Source organism: Humulus lupulus, chromosome 6, assembly GCF_963169125.1.
Source record: "Humulus lupulus chromosome 6, drHumLupu1.1, whole genome shotgun sequence".
Lineage (NCBI taxonomy): Eukaryota > Viridiplantae > Streptophyta > Magnoliopsida > Rosales > Cannabaceae > Humulus > Humulus lupulus.
In genome coordinates this window covers 218,162,201-218,177,330 of record NC_084798.1, presented here as the reverse complement: position 1 = coordinate 218,177,330, position 15,130 = coordinate 218,162,201, and the positions used below count along the sequence as shown (strand labels likewise).

General features: G+C 35.0%; 4 protein-coding genes across 4 annotated transcripts; 3 read left to right on the top strand and 1 right to left on the bottom strand.

Annotated features, from left to right (window-relative positions):
* The first annotated feature begins 339 nt into the window (after nt 1–339).
* On the top strand, nt 340–2,813 carry LOC133783348 (heterogeneous nuclear ribonucleoprotein 1). The gene is made up of 6 exons (XM_062222963.1): nt 340–501; nt 694–734; nt 942–1,105; nt 1,262–1,361; nt 1,533–1,702; nt 1,981–2,813. The coding sequence occupies exons 1-6, from the start codon at nt 446–448 to the stop codon at nt 2,497–2,499; spliced, it is 1,050 nt and encodes a 349-aa protein (XP_062078947.1). The 5' UTR covers nt 340–445; the 3' UTR covers nt 2,500–2,813.
* A 1,270-nt stretch (nt 2,814–4,083) lies between these two features.
* On the top strand, nt 4,084–6,487 carry LOC133783347 (pentatricopeptide repeat-containing protein At4g21065-like). Its single transcript, XM_062222962.1, has one exon. It carries the CDS (start codon nt 4,397–4,399, stop codon nt 6,284–6,286), a length of 1,890 nt encoding a protein of 629 aa, XP_062078946.1. The 5' UTR covers nt 4,084–4,396; the 3' UTR covers nt 6,287–6,487.
* Nucleotides 6,488–7,110: 623 nt separating this feature from the next.
* Nucleotides 7,111–8,859, bottom strand: LOC133786079 (vegetative cell wall protein gp1-like). The gene has a single exon (XM_062225293.1). The coding sequence runs from the start codon at nt 8,857–8,859 to the stop codon at nt 7,111–7,113; it is 1,749 nt and encodes a 582-aa protein (XP_062081277.1).
* A 467-nt stretch (nt 8,860–9,326) lies between these two features.
* Nucleotides 9,327–11,840, top strand: LOC133783346 (ER membrane protein complex subunit 8/9 homolog). Its single transcript, XM_062222961.1, has 5 exons — nt 9,327–9,656; nt 9,736–9,882; nt 9,997–10,056; nt 11,133–11,299; nt 11,411–11,840. Exons 1-5 carry the CDS (start codon nt 9,447–9,449, stop codon nt 11,439–11,441), a joined length of 615 nt encoding a protein of 204 aa, XP_062078945.1. The 5' UTR covers nt 9,327–9,446; the 3' UTR covers nt 11,442–11,840.
* The last annotated feature ends 3,290 nt before the right edge of the window (nt 11,841–15,130 follow it).

Genomic DNA, 15,130 nt, shown 5'->3' with positions numbered 1-15,130 from the left:
AGAATATTTTGGGTATTGTAAAAAAAAATTAATTTTTTTACTTAGAAGCCCCTAGTTAACAATAAAAATTCAAATTTCCCAATTAATACTTTTTTTTATCACACGTGGCAATTAGTCGAAATGTACGGCTGAGTAGAAATTATTTCACTGCGTGTAAATATTATTGGTTTTAACTAAAAAAAATTATTTAACTTGGTTAATAAGTTAAAAATCTTAATGACAAATCAGACCGGGATATGTTTCTTTCTTTTTTTTTCTCGGTAGTGGCATATTCGTCATTTCACAAATACAATTAATTAAATATTTTACTTATTTATTACTATATAATTCTCCACCCCACCACCGTCATTCGTCTCTAAAACCCTAATCCCTTCTCATCTTTCTCTGCAAATCCCTAAAATTCCGATTTCCCAACCTTTTCGACGAAATTCTCGACTTTGATAACATGGGCTCGAAATCGAAGAGCGATAATCCACATACAGGCGACGGCGCTAGTCCTGGGTTTGTACTTTTTGTTCAATTTTTTTTTTTATCATCCTTCACTAATTTTTATCTACTCAATTTTGTTTTCGACAATTTTAGATCTTTATCAACAAAGTTTAATTTGAATCGTCATTGAAACATGCATGAGTGTTTTAAGCTGTTATTTGTTTTGCACACGCTGATTGTTGATATTTTCTATGGAAATTGCAGCAAGATTTTCATTGGAGGATTGGCCAAAGATACCAATTACGGTTAGTCTTGAAGTATATGTTTTTATTTTATTTTTATGAATTTATTTTTGTTTTTGAGAGGTATGATCAGTAAAATGTGGATATAGAAAAGAAAGTTTTTTTTTTTTTTTGGTAGATAGATTGAATCGAGTTTTGGACCTATATTTTCAATTAGGTTTGTATTGAGTTGGGAGTCTTGTTTCTTATTAATTTTTTTAATGGGTCTAGCTACGTTCAACAAGCACTTTGGAAAGTATGGAGAGGTAGTGGACTCTGTGATAATGAAAGATCGCTTCACGGGTCAGCCTAGAGGTTTTGGTTTTATTACTTATGCTGATCCTGCAGTTGTTGATAAGGTTATTGAGGACACCCATGTCATCAATGGGAAACAGGTAAATGTTTTTGGTATATTTGTATTTTCTCTACTGATTTTATAAACATCCCAGTAATAGTAGGCAAGGCACAAAGATCTAATCTTTAATGGGAACATCAATCATCACGCCTTGTGTACTTATCCACATTACAAATATTTGATGATCTGTGAGCAGGTTGAGATCAAAAGAACTATCCCTAAAGGCCAAGGTCAATCAAAGGACTTTAAAACTAAGAAGATCTTTGTTGGTGGGATTCCCTCAACAGTGTCTGAAGGTGAGGATTTTATATTTTATTGCTTTGTTTTCACTGTTTTTTTTTTGTGAGGTGGTCAGCTTTAGGGAAATTTCATGTAGAGCATGTCCTCCGTTTTCTTCCAATCAGTTTCATTTAGGGGAGTCCTTTTTTTTTTTTCACTGATTGGTGATTACTTTTTTGAATTGTCAGATGAGCTCAAAACTTTCTTCTCAAAGTATGGGAAAGTCGTGGAACACCAAATTATTCGTGATCATGAAACCAATCGTTCTAGAGGCTTTGGATTTATAATTTTTGACAGTGAAGAAGTTGTAGATGAAATATTGTCCAAGGGAAATATGATTGATATGTCTGGTACCCAGGTGAGCTTGTTTGGATGGTTTCCAAGCAACCAGCATGTAGACAGACTCCATGTCCATATTGAGCGTGCATTTGTTGCATTCGCTAATCTTATTAATGATATTCTTAGCAAAGAAAATTTATTTTTAATTTGTAGATGTTTAATAATAGAGACTACTTTAGTGCTTTGTTTTTCTAATTTTAGATGGAGGTTGTTACAGGTATAGGTTATACCAGGACAGGGCTCCCATCATAGTTTTATTGCGACAGGACCTAGGTTAACTAAGTTGCTTTGTTGTAGGTGGAGATCAAGAAAGCTGAACCAAAGAAAGCCTCTAATCCACCACCTGCTCCTGCATTTGGTAGCAATTCTAGGGCTCGTTCTTTCAATGATGGCTACAGTGGATTTGGCAGTCCTTATGGTGGGTTTGATGGGAGTTATGGGCCTGGTCCCTATAGGACGTCGGGGGGTCTTGGGGGCAGGCTTGGTGGAGGATACGGTTATGGTAGTGGTAGTGGCGAGTTTGGTGGGGGTTATGGAAGCTTTGGCAGCAGTAGCTTAGGTGGCTACCGAGGTGAATCTTCCTTTGGTTATACTAGTCGATTTGGACCCTATGGTGGCGGTTTTGGTGGGGGTTATGGTGCGAGCAGTTTAGGTGGATATGGTCGAGGTGGTGAAGGCTATGGAGGAGGTTATGGAAGTTCGGGCTATGGTGGTGGTTATGAGTCTGGCCCTGGTGCTAGTTATGGTGGAGCAGGTGGGCTATATGGGAGAGGAGGCTATAATGGCAGTAGTCGGTACCACCCATATGCAAGGTAGATTTGAAGGGCCACTAGTCAGTAAGCTTTGCCATAGAAGTATTGACACAGGTTCCTCTAGTTTTCTTCCTTGCGCACCAATAGGCACTTGCTTACAGATGCTAGAGGTCCCCCTATAAATCGCGATTGGCCAGAGCTTGAACTATCAGAAGAGTTTTTATTAGACAATCTTCTATTGTATGGCTTAGACATATTTTGTAGATTGCTTCAAGCTAGTGCTTGTCTCATTTAGTTTATTTTGAATATAGCGTGTTTACAGATTATAGTATCTTTCTATGGTATTTTCGATACAATCTACGTAAGTTTGTTCTAGAATGTTTGATTTTTCGCATAGTTGTACAGCTTGCAGGACTTTAGTTTTGATGCAGGTAGAGTTTTCTTATTTTGTGACTAAGAATATGTTTTATCACAAGACCATTTAAGTTTAGTTTGTCGTATAGGTCTTGGCCGAACTAGATTTTATAGTCTACAGGCGAGGCAATTACTCGGTTGGTTCTCGTACCTATGTTTCTATCTAATACAAGTACTAGATAGAAGTGTTTTGTTTAGAATTGTCAAAATGCATAGTGTGTGACATCAAGTGCCTCGTATATTTCTTTTTGGTGGTAAGTGGCTGTTCAAGTGTTTTTAATTGGGAGAACTCCATTCCATTTGACTTACCAAATAGCCTTGTGGAGGTTTTAAATCTCCTTCTCCTTGTTTGTTACATTACATTTAGATTATTAATAGCTTTGAACTCCTTTTCCTCTTTGGTGAAATTCTCTTTTGCCTATGGCTGCATTTACACTACTAGTTATCAATTGTTTTTAGTTTTGACTTGCTTGCAAATGTTGCTATGGTCACCTGTGGTGTGTACCACACTAATACAGGTGAGTCTCACAAAGCCAAATTCTCACTTCAGTCGTGCATCTTTCCTTTTTTTTTTTTTTGGAAGTTTGTATTTTCCTTTTAATATTGTATATTTTCTCCCTTGTGGATATGGTTCATTGTTGGAGTGGAATTCACTTTTTAGTTTTTTTTTAAATGTTAATTATTAGCAATTAGTCACATTCAAAGTTCCCTTTTTTTTTTTCTAATCACTTTGTACCTAAATGTTTGAAAAAACTATTGTATGATCAAATAAAGTTGATTTATTTGTTACCTACCAATGAGGAAAATCCCTCTAATTATTTTGCTTAATTTTGTAAATTATATAATGTATCAGTTAAGATTTTGTTTGGCAAATCAATTGTTTCAATGGGAAGTAAATAAATCATATCCTATTAGTTTCAATATATTTTAAGAAAGGTATCTCTTTAGAGGAATTTAATGCTAATTCTAAATTCATTTTTCTTTATATCAAATAAAGTTTAAATAATTTTTTAAAGTATGAATTAAAACTTTTTTATAACAGTACAAAAGAAGAATTTTGTTTCTGTTTATAATGTTGGAATCTTATTATTATTCTAATTTTTCTTAAATTAATCAGCACAAGTTGTCATCATCCAATTAAACTAAAGCATATATTTTTTGGCTTTCCATTTGTTAAAAAAAAAAAAAAAATTCTAATAACTAATTTACCATTTCTCAAAAAAAAAAAAAAACTAATTTGTGCCACAATTTAATTAAAAAACAAAATGGTATATTCCGACTAATATCATGATTCATAAACTTAGCAAGAAAATATAAATAATTGGATGAGTCATTTTTTTTTCTTTATTCAAAAACAAAAAAAGAATTGGAAAATCTTTAGATAATTTCTTGAAACTAAAACGACATCGTTTGGTACGAGCAAACTGTTAGCACTAAACGGATGAGAAGTGATTGATTTGATCCACTCTCTCATCTCATTCTTTCTTTGCTCAGCGATTCAATTACATGTCGGACTCAGTGAGTCACGGGGGAGCGAGTGAAGAACTATGCTTCGCTCTTCTTCTCTTCGCCTCCCACTTCACCATGGGAACGACAACGACAACAACAACAACCACCGCTTACCCACCGAGCAACATCATCGTCTTCTTCAAAGCTTTAACTTACCATTTGAGCTCAAACAACTCCACGCCCACCTCATCAAAACCCGTCTTCCTCTCACACTCCTCCCTCTCACCCGGGTTGCCTCAGTCTCTGCTCTCACCCCCAGTTTCTCTTACGCTCAGACAATCTTCGAACGAGTAGAGAAGCCAGAAATCTACCTGTGGAACTCGTGCTTGAAAGCTTTAGCCGAAGGCGATTGTCCAAACGACGCGGTTTTGCTCTTTTACCAGCTTCGAAAGTTTGGTGTTTTTCCAGACAGTTTCACTCTTTCTTTTGTTCTCAAGGCGTGTCTGCGTTTGTTGGACGTTGGGAATGGTAGAATTGTTCATGGGTATGTGGAGAAACTTGGGTTGAGTTCGAATTTGTTTCTGCAGAACACGATTGTTCATTTGTATGCTTCGTGTGGAGAAATGGCTGATGCGTGGTTGCTGTTCGATAAAATGTCTGACAGAGATGTTGTAACGTGGAATATAATGATAACTCAGTTGATTAAGAGAGATGATATTGAGGGAGCTTGTGGTTTGTTTTCACAGATGCCTGAGAGGAATTTGAGGTCCTGGACTTTGATGATTGCTGGCTGTGTTCAGTGTGGGAAGCCCAAGGAGGCTATTCGTTTGTTCTTGGAGTTGGAGAAAGCTGGCTTGAAACCAAACGAGGTGACTGTAGTTGCTGTTCTTTCTGCTTGTGCTGATTTGGGCGACTTGCATTTGGGCAGGAGGATTCATGAATACTCAACTCGAAGTGGGTTTGGAAGAAACGTCCGTGTCTCGAATACTCTCATTGACATGTTCATCAAATGTGGTTGCTTGGAGGAAGCCCAAGGAGTTTTCAACGAGATGAAAGAACGAACAGTTGTGTCATGGTCAGCCATGATCCAGGGTCTTGCTATGCACGGTAAAGCTGAAGAAGCTTTGAAACTTTTCTCTAAGATGATTCGAGTTGGCGTGAAGCCGAATTGGGTGACCTTTTTAGGCCTCTTGCATGCTTGTAGTCACATGGGATTGGTAGAAGAAGGTCGAAAATTCTTTACAAGCATGACTAGAGATTATGGCATAGTTCCCAAGATTGAGCATTATGGTTCATTAGTGGATCTTCTAAGCCGAGCAGGGCTGCTTCAAGAGGCGCACGAGTTTATCAAGAACATGCCTATAAAACCGAATGGAGTTGTGTGGGGAGCTCTCCTTGGTGGTTGCAAAGTTCACAAGAACATTGAATTAGCCGAAGAAGCAATTAAACACCTTTCTGAATTGGATCCTCTCAATGATGGATACTATGTGGTTTTATCAAACATCTATGCAGAAGCAGAGCGGTGGGAAGACGCTGCACGAGTGAGGAAATTGATGAGAGACAGAGGGGTGAAGAAGACGCCGGGGGCGAGTTCAATCACAGTGGATGGAACAGTCCACGAATTTGTAGCCGGGGATGAGAGCCATCCTCAAGCTACGAAGATATTCGAAACATGGGACAGACTAGTTGAGAAAATGAAGCTGATGGGGTATGTACCTAATACTTCTGTTGTGTTGCTTGACATTGAAGAAGCTGAAAAGGAGAGGTTTTTGTACAGACATAGTGAGAAACTAGCTGTGGTGTTCGGGTTAATAAGCACGCCGGCTAGAACACCGATTCGGATAATGAAGAATCTTCGAGTTTGTGAGGACTGTCATGAGGCTTTCAAACTGATCTCAACTATTGGGAATAGAGAGATTGTTGTGCGTGATCGGAATAGGTTCCATTGTTTCAAAGATGGTTCTTGTTCATGCAGGGATTATTGGTAGTGGTTCACTTCTGCAAAGTTCTAAATCTATTAATGTCAATTAATTGGTTGTAATAACAAGTTTATTAGCTAAAAATGAATCTACAAGCACTCATAGAAAAATAATGGTTTTCATTTAGCAAATTTATTTTGTAATGTTCTTCTTACCAAACAAGTAATATTTGTGGACACTATTTGTGACTGCCTAACTTTTTTCACTTAATTCTTGACCTTGAATCTCCATAAAATTGATCTCATTAGAATTTGAACTGACTTCTGTTAAGTACTATATTTGGCAAAAAGGGATTTTTAGATGGATGAAGTGGAATGGAAGAAGAAGATTGGGAGAGGCCAAATCTATTGCTTAACAAAATACGATTCGTTTTTTTTTTTGGACAAAAAAATGAAGATATATTAAATATCATAATTATTCTCTAAAAAATTAACAAATAGTAATATGGTAACTTTAATATTTTGCCTCCAACAACAAAAAAAAAGGTTATTTTTGCATTCGTCTACCATGATTTCAAGACTAATTTAATTATATAAAAAGTATATATTTATTAATTTTCTTTTAAATATGGTTCAATTAAGTTGGATAGACATGGTTCCTTGGACTCATCGAGATCAAACAACTTCATAATTGAATTCGTGGCTTACAAATTGAAACCTCAAAGCATATCTAAAATAATAAAACAAAAAAATTAGAAAAGATTCTTCCAAAAAGAAATAAATAATAATAATAACTAAAAAATGTACCGAACGAATAAAATTTAGAAACAAAAATTAACCAACAAACTAAAATAATGAAAATCTAAACTAATAATGAAAAAAATAAATAAACATCTAATAGTGCTGTGCACAATATTTTCTAACTAAAAATGGATATCCGAAACCAAATGGACGCCTAGGATGATTGAAACAAAGTTGATTGAGTTTGTTAATCGCGTTACAACAATCTTGGCCGATTTGAATTTTTCTGTTGACATATCCAGATATAATTTCTGGAAGACAAATTATTCTCGCTTCACGGATTGCCGAAATACAAACAATAGGAGATGGTGGAGCTTTTGGTGCAAGAGGCGAGCCAACTCGGTGATATGGTGGAGGAGGCGATGGGGCTGGTGCATCAGGTGAAGACACAGGCACCGATGGGGGTGATGGAGTTGGCTCTGTTGGAGGCGATGGTGGAGGCACAGATGGAGGCTTGGATGATGGTGGAGGCATAGACAATGATGGTGCTGGAGACACCACTGTGGGAGGCGATGGAGTTGGAGCATCGGAAGATGGTGGAGGCACAGACATTGACGGCGATGGTGCTGGAGGCTCAAATGATGTTGATGGAGGCTTAGGCTCAGATGATGGTGGAGGCACAAGAATCGATGGTGTTGGGGCATCAGACGATGGTGGTAGAGACACTGACATGGATGGTGCTGGAGACACCACTGTGGGAGGCGATGGAGTTGGAGCATCAGAAGATGGTGGAGGAGACATCGATGGTGCCGGAGCATCAGACGATGGTGGAGGCATTGATGGTGGTGTTGGAGACACCACCGTGGGAGGCAATGGAGTTGGAGCATTGGAAGATGGTGGAGGAACAGACACCGATGGTGCAGGAGTCACTGGCTCAGGTGATGGTAGAGGAACAGACACCGATGGTGCTGGAGCATTGGAAGCGGGTGGAGGTGATGGAGTTGGAGCATCAAAGGATGGTGGAGGAGACACCGATGGTGCTGGAGCATTGGAAGAGGGTGGAGGTGATGGAGTTGGAGCATCAAAAGATGGTGGAGGAGACACTGATGGTGCCGGAGCATTGGACGATGGTGGAGGCATAGACACCGATGGTGTTGGAGACACCACCGTGGGAGGTAATGGAGTTGGAGCATTGGAAGATGGTGGAGGTACAGACACTGATGGTGCTGGAGACACTGGCTCAGGTGATGGTGGAGGAACAGACACTGATGGTGCTGGAGCATTAGACGATGGTGGAGGTATAGACGCCGATGGTGTTGGAGACACCACCGTGGGAGGTAATGGAGTTGGAGCATTGGAAGATGGTGGAGGTACAGACACTGATGGTGCTGGAGACACTGGCTCAGGTGATGGTGGAGGCACATACGCCGATGGGGCTGGAGCATTAGATGGTGGAGGCACCACTGTGGGAGGAGGTGATGGAGTTGGAGCATCAAAAGATGGTGGAGACACAGATGGTGTTGGAGATACCAATGTGGAAGGCGATGGCGTTGGAGCATAAGAAGATGGTAGAGGAGTTGGAGATGGTGGAGGCATAGACACTGATGGTGCTGGAGACACCACCGTGGGAGGAGGCGATGGAGTAGTGGGAGGAGGCGATGGAGTAGTAAGGTTTTGACATTTGTTTTGAAGGTTAGGAAACCAGGTTGCGGATTGGATTCTATTAGAGCAGTTGGCTATATTAAGAATGGTGGTGCAACATTCTGATGTAAGAGAATTTTGGTCGAATATTTGTTCAAGGCATGGTACCAAGTCTTCACACGATGTAGGGCATGCTTGAAAAGTTTCTTTAGTAAAAAATATCAACAACGATAAGCAGAAAATTGAAAGGAACTTCATCATTTTTTGTTTTGTGAGTCTCATAACCAAATAATCTCTCCTATGTATATATATATATATATATAGCTAATATCTAGTTGTTATTTAGTATAGTTATGTGTATTTCAGAATATTTAAATAACTAAACATAACAAAACGTAATAATAACAGTAATTCAGATATTTTTCTTATAAAATATAAAATTAATAATTTATTTTGTTTTTTGAAATTTCATGTACCTACCTAACAAAACAACCAAAATCAATAAATCTGTTTAGATTTTTATAATTTTATCATCATATTTTAAAATACCAGTATTTATTTTTGTGGCAGCAGCAGTAACTAACATATCTATATATTCACTAAAAATTTAAAGTAAAACGCAATAAAATCAACTAACGAGGGCAAATACGTAATTTGACAAAACGACACATAAAATGGAGGCGAAACAAAGAAAACGACGACGTTTGGTATCTTCAACCAAAGATTCTTTCTTCCCAAATCTACAGAAGAAAAAAACTCAAACTTTGGTGGACTCACTGCGTTTCTCAGCTCTCTCTCTCTCTCTTTCTCTACTCAGCGATTCAGCCAAAGCTCGGAATCAGTGAGTCATGGGTGGCGAGTTGAAGTACGAGATCGCTCAGAATGCCTACATAAAGCTAGTTCTCCATGCCCTAAAGCACAAGGCATCCGCCGTCAACGCTGTCCTTCTCGGCCGTGTCTCTCCCGGAAACGACGACGTTGTTGAGATCACCGACTCAGTCCCACTCTTCCACTCCCATATCGGTCTCCTCCCTCAGCTTGAGATCTCTCTTATTCTGGTAAGCTCTCTTCCTCTCGTCAAGATCTAAGCTTTCGCTTCAATTTTGCTTATATGTGTGGTTAATTGAATTGGGTCAGATAGAAGAGTATTATGCTGCAAAGGGAGTGGGCGTTGTTGGGTATTTTCACGCCAATGAGAGGTTCGATGATTTCGAGCTTGGTGGTGTAGCTAAGAATATTGGTGATCATATCTCTCGTTACTTTCCTCAAGCACCTATTCTTTTGGTACATAATCAATTTTTTTTAATCAATGTAATTCTCTTGTTAGGGCTTTAATGGGTTTTGGTTTAATTTTGTTTCACTTTTTTCTGTTTGCCCTTTTTTGTGGTGATTTTGTAGTTAGATAATAAAAAGCTTGCTTCTTTGGAAAAGTCTAAGGATCGGAGTCCTGTGATGCAGGTTGGTACCATTGTTGTTTCCTGTTTGGGGTTTCTTTATAAAGCTTTTGAAGTCTCTTTTGTACTTGTTACATTATGTTATTATATTATGGTCATGTTTGGAAGTATGATTCAATTGGATTTGATAAGTTTTATCTGCTATTGAAAAAATTATTCCAACAGTTTAATTAATTCACCCAACAATCTAATTCTGGGATAACTTAGTTCCATTGAAATATTTGGTATAATTTTCTCCAATCCAGCAATCCATCTTCATGTACATTAAGATTAAGAAAAAAAAAATTACAACTTTGTGTCTAATTTGTTTTCTCCTAATTTATCATTGAGAAATGATCAACTCATTCATTCTTTTATATTTTTGCTCAAACACTTAATCTATTCTAATTCTACTTTCTAACTTTGAGATGTAGTTTAGCTTTCTCATTGCTACTCATGGCCTATTTTGATGTTACCCTTGTGCATTAGTATTATCTTTGAGCTAATGAACAACTCAGTCATGTGTGCTATTGGTGAGGAACTATGTGCAAGGATTTTCCAAATGCTTCTGTTCAGTATCTTAATGGTTTTGTTTGGAATGTTTTTTAAAATGGGAGTGATATATACATTGTATTGTTTCACTGGTCAATAAATTGTTATGTATACATTTGCTGAAGTAAAAAAGTTATTGATAATTGCCCAAAATGAGAGGCAAGAATGTACTTGTAAAGATTTTCTTTTGTTACTTTGAGTCCTGTGTGTGTGGTAATACCAAAACAAATTAGACAAGTGGTTGGTTCTTGAGCTAAGCCTTGGAAATCTTAGTGCAAATTGCTTTGAAAATTTTAAGCACCTTTTTAATAAACTATTGTCAAGTTTCCAATAGTTAAGTTATTTCTTGAGTCTTTATTTTCTATAAAGACGGTAGCTCAAATAGTCAGGCTTTATTTGCTCTTACAAATCTGAGGTTCGAGTCTCTCTTGAGTACCTACGTAGCAATTGCTATAGTTTTCTCGTCCCCAATATTGTATGTTAGGCGTAGAGCTTAGCTTTTTTTTTTTCATCAGACAAAGTTTTGTTTACTGTTTCCTAAATCTCCAGCTTTATGCAAAAGATGCATCAAAGAATTGGAAGCTTGTTGGATCAGATGGAGGCTACCTTTTGACAACAAAAGAGCCATCAGCAAATGTGGTCCTATTGGATTATATTTCAACTGAAAAATGGCAAGAGGTGGTAGATTTTGATGACCACCTTGATGACATTAGCAAGTAAGTGCCATGCCATTGTTTCTTTTCTTCCTTATGTAAGTATGTGTTATCTTATTATGCCAGGTTTGGAAGTGTACCTTTCTGATCAAAATTTATGTGTATAATTTCCAGAGATTGGCTAAACCCAGAGCTCTTCAAGTAATTTGGCCATGTTAGCATTTTTTGTCACTCGACTATCGTTGAAAGTATCTGGGATTCATGCATGCTTTACCGAGTTGTTCACAATGGATTTAAGGCTCTACAAAGGCTTGACTAGTCATCAAGTTGATTGACTCATTCTGGGAAATGTTTGCTTCGAGATGCATACCATCTTTTCAGTGGTCTCCCAGCTTGAATTTTTTTTTTATCTGTTAAAAACTCAAATAGTGTCTGATTCTTTAAAGCATTTGAAGTAATTTCATAGCTGGTAGAATTTGAATTCAAGCTCAAGTATTTTTGTGTTTTGTTTACTAATATTCTAGGTAAAAAATCTGTAAGAGTGGTAAGTAAATGAAACATAGTTTTATCATTTTCAATAAGAGTTTGAAGCTACGTTCTAGCATTTGGTTTTTGGAGTATGAAAGCAAATATTGCAATACCAAATCTACAAGTTTTGTTAGTTAAACCAAATTGAAACAACTAACATCAATTGCTTACATCTTTTTGAAACAATTAGGGCTTTGAGTTCAAATTGGTGAAAAATACAGACCTAGGCTAGTGCATTTTTGTCACAATTAGGCTTTGTGGTTATGAGAAGATGGGACTCCACCTTAAATCAAGATATACAAGTATTAGGATAATTTTATGGTGCATACTTTTTGTGTTTTCCGACTCGTGAATAATTTTTGGCGCGATTTTTTTTTATGATCATACTGTGCAAATTTTTAAGAATTTTCGAATAATTTATGCTGAAAACTATATTCAAATATGTTGTTTTCCACTTACATAAAAAAAATTAGTTACACGTGCAATAACTTGTTTGAAACAAATTTTCGAAACTGTAAATTATTTGAAATTTCTTAAAAATTTGTAGGATGCTCTAAATAATTGTCATTAACACGGTCATAATCAGGAGCCAGAAACACAAAAGTTATGTAAACTACAATAAACAAGGTCATAATCACGAGCCAGAAACACAAAAAGTATGCACCGATGCATATCTTAGAAGTATCCTATTAATATATATAAATATATATATATATATATATATATTTATACTAGGGAACAATCACATGCAAGGCATGTGTTGCACTTCACCTTTTTATTTTTTATATACTTTTTTTTTAATAAGAGGATAATTGAAGGCTAAACATCAGTCATAATAACATGTAGAATTGAGTTTGGGTAGCAATAACAAAATTTAACATTGCTGACCTTGCTACTAATAGTAAGAATATCTTTTATTCTAACACCACAAGAAGAAGCTAATGGAGCTTTTTACAATTAATAAACTGAATTCCATTTAAGCAATCCAAATTGATTACACCCAATAGTAAATATTATTAGCTAGTATAAAAAATAATTTTCAAATTAAAACATATACATACATAATACAAACAAATAAAATTTATATTTCAAACAAAATTTTCAAATTATTATGAAAATAAATATAAATATCTTGCAATAACTAACTTAATAATTACCATAAAAAATATGAAATATTGCAATACCGTTTGAATTCAAAAAACTTATAATCAGTAAAATATATATTATAAATTTTTTGTAAAAATAAAATATCTATTAAATAACTTAAATACATAATTTGTAAATATCGTAATATTTAGAGTTGTAAATATTTATATGATAAAATATAAAATAATTAACTATCACAAAATAATTAATTAAAGAAATGTCAACAGAAAATTAAAAAGTACCGAATCCTTTGTTGGTGTACATGATTTGTATAGTAATTATTGTTTTTTTAAAGGAGTATAGGAATTATTGTTGAGAACATATATATTGCTAGAAAAATATACATAAATTCTAGTTAAAATAATGAGAAAATATAATCATTTCATAGGATTTTGAAAAAAATTATTTGATGAAACTTTTGAAACCAATGTATTATTTGTTATATCATGAAACATTATCTCTCTCTATATATATTAAGTTATTAACAAATTAAATTTTATATTATTTATTAATTAATTATATTTGGTTGATGAGCTACCACGTTGTTAAGAGTCACAACTTATTAATTTTTAACCGTTAATTATATATTTCTATTAAAACTAACAGATATTTTAAAAATTATCTTAATAAATTAAATATGTGTTCTATAAATAAGATCAAATAACTGACATGATATTTTGAAACTGATATATTATTTGTTATATTTTGAACCGTTCCCCTTATATAATATCTATTATTATTATTGTTATGATTTATTAATTAGTTATATTTTGCTTTAAAGTTTTTGAAGAGCTATCAAGTTGTAAAGTCACAACTAAACATTTTAACAGTTAATTAATCATATCTGTTTAAACCTAACAGATTTTTTTTTAAAATATTATGTTAAACACAACAATTACCATTTCATATACATTTATTATATATAAAGATATATTTATTTATGGTCCCTTGGAAAAATGTCATATTTTTGTTGAGAAATGGGTGAAAATAACATTTTTTTTAAATGATTTTGCTCTCTGGCCTACTTTTAATAGTTTTTTGCAAAATGACATCTGTCTAAAATTCAAGCAGTTGTCTAAATTTTTCGACTAGCTATCTAAAATTTTCGACTGTTTGAGTTTTTCAACTAAATGACTAAATTATGAGATGCCATTTTGCACAAAATTATTAAAAATAGGCTAGAATGCAAAATGACTTTAAAAAATAGATCATTTTGTCAAATGACCCTATTTCTTAAAGTAATTTTGTACTCTAGTCTAGTTTTAATAATTATTTACAGCTAGTCGAAAATTTAGACAACTGATCGAATTTTAGACAGATACCATTTTGCAAAAGATTATCTAAAGTAGGCTAGGGTGTAAAATCACCAATTTTCACAAATTTCTCTTTATTTATTTATATATTTCTAGACTAACCAAAAAGAACGTCATGCAAACCAACAAAAATATCATCAAAGCAATCAAATTATGTGGTATGAGAGCATAAACTTACAACATGAGACAATATATTATATCAATCAAATACAACAAAATCCTCAATCTTTTCACCAATCTCAAAGAGCACACACCTCACTATACTAATACTACACACAACTTTTACACTTAAAAAACAAGAAGATTTCTATTAGCTCAAAAAATGCTTTTCACACACACTAAACACAAAATAGATCACTCAAACACTAGCCTAAGAACACATATAGACCCTTATTCCGACGCTGAAGAATTTTAGGCCCTAGGAAAAATTGGAGATTAGGGGCTCTTTTTGTAAAAACTTTCTAAAAATTTACAGTATTTTTAAAATAAATTTTAAAAAATGGGCTCTTGGGCTAAGGGGGCCCTAGGCGTGGTCTAGTCCGCTTTTAGCCTAGGGCCGGCCCTGATTACGACCAAGAGAAATTATAGTAAATGACCCAAAATAATGACATGAGGAAGCTAATGTACTTATTTTTAAAATTGTAGAGAAATAACCATTTTATATTATTGATTACCCTAAGTTATCATTTTGCACCAAGCTCCAAGTGAATATTATGGTTTACCTAAGGCTAAAGAGATTAAAGAGAGTAATGGTAAAAATAGAATTTCGTTATACTAATTTGTTGTATTGGGCCGTTTGTTAATTTTTTTTAAAACTGAGACATTTATCTAATTAATGGTTGTTTTGGGGATATTTTGCTCGTTGCCCCTATGACCAATGAGAGACTTCTATTTGAAAAGAGGGTTG

Bases quoted from the DNA above. Each gene is read 5' to 3' on its own strand.
- LOC133783348 (XM_062222963.1), top strand. From the start codon at position 446: ATGGGCTCGAAATCGAAGAGCGATAATCCACATACAGGCGACGGCGCT. The intron at 1,106-1,261 runs GTAAATGTTTTT...ATCTGTGAGCAG, and splicing joins ATGTCATCAATGGGAAACAG to GTTGAGATCAAAAGAACTAT. The intron at 1,362-1,532 runs GTGAGGATTTTA...TTGAATTGTCAG, and splicing joins TCCCTCAACAGTGTCTGAAG to ATGAGCTCAAAACTTTCTTC.
- LOC133783347 (XM_062222962.1), top strand. From the start codon at position 4,397: ATGCTTCGCTCTTCTTCTCTTCGCCTCCCACTTCACCATGGGAACGAC.
- LOC133786079 (XM_062225293.1), bottom strand. From the start codon at position 8,859: ATGATGAAGTTCCTTTCAATTTTCTGCTTATCGTTGTTGATATTTTTT.
- LOC133783346 (XM_062222961.1), top strand. From the start codon at position 9,447: ATGGGTGGCGAGTTGAAGTACGAGATCGCTCAGAATGCCTACATAAAG. The intron at 10,057-11,132 runs GTTGGTACCATT...CTAAATCTCCAG, and splicing joins ATCGGAGTCCTGTGATGCAG to CTTTATGCAAAAGATGCATC. The intron at 11,300-11,410 runs GTAAGTGCCATG...TATAATTTCCAG, and splicing joins CACCTTGATGACATTAGCAA to AGATTGGCTAAACCCAGAGC.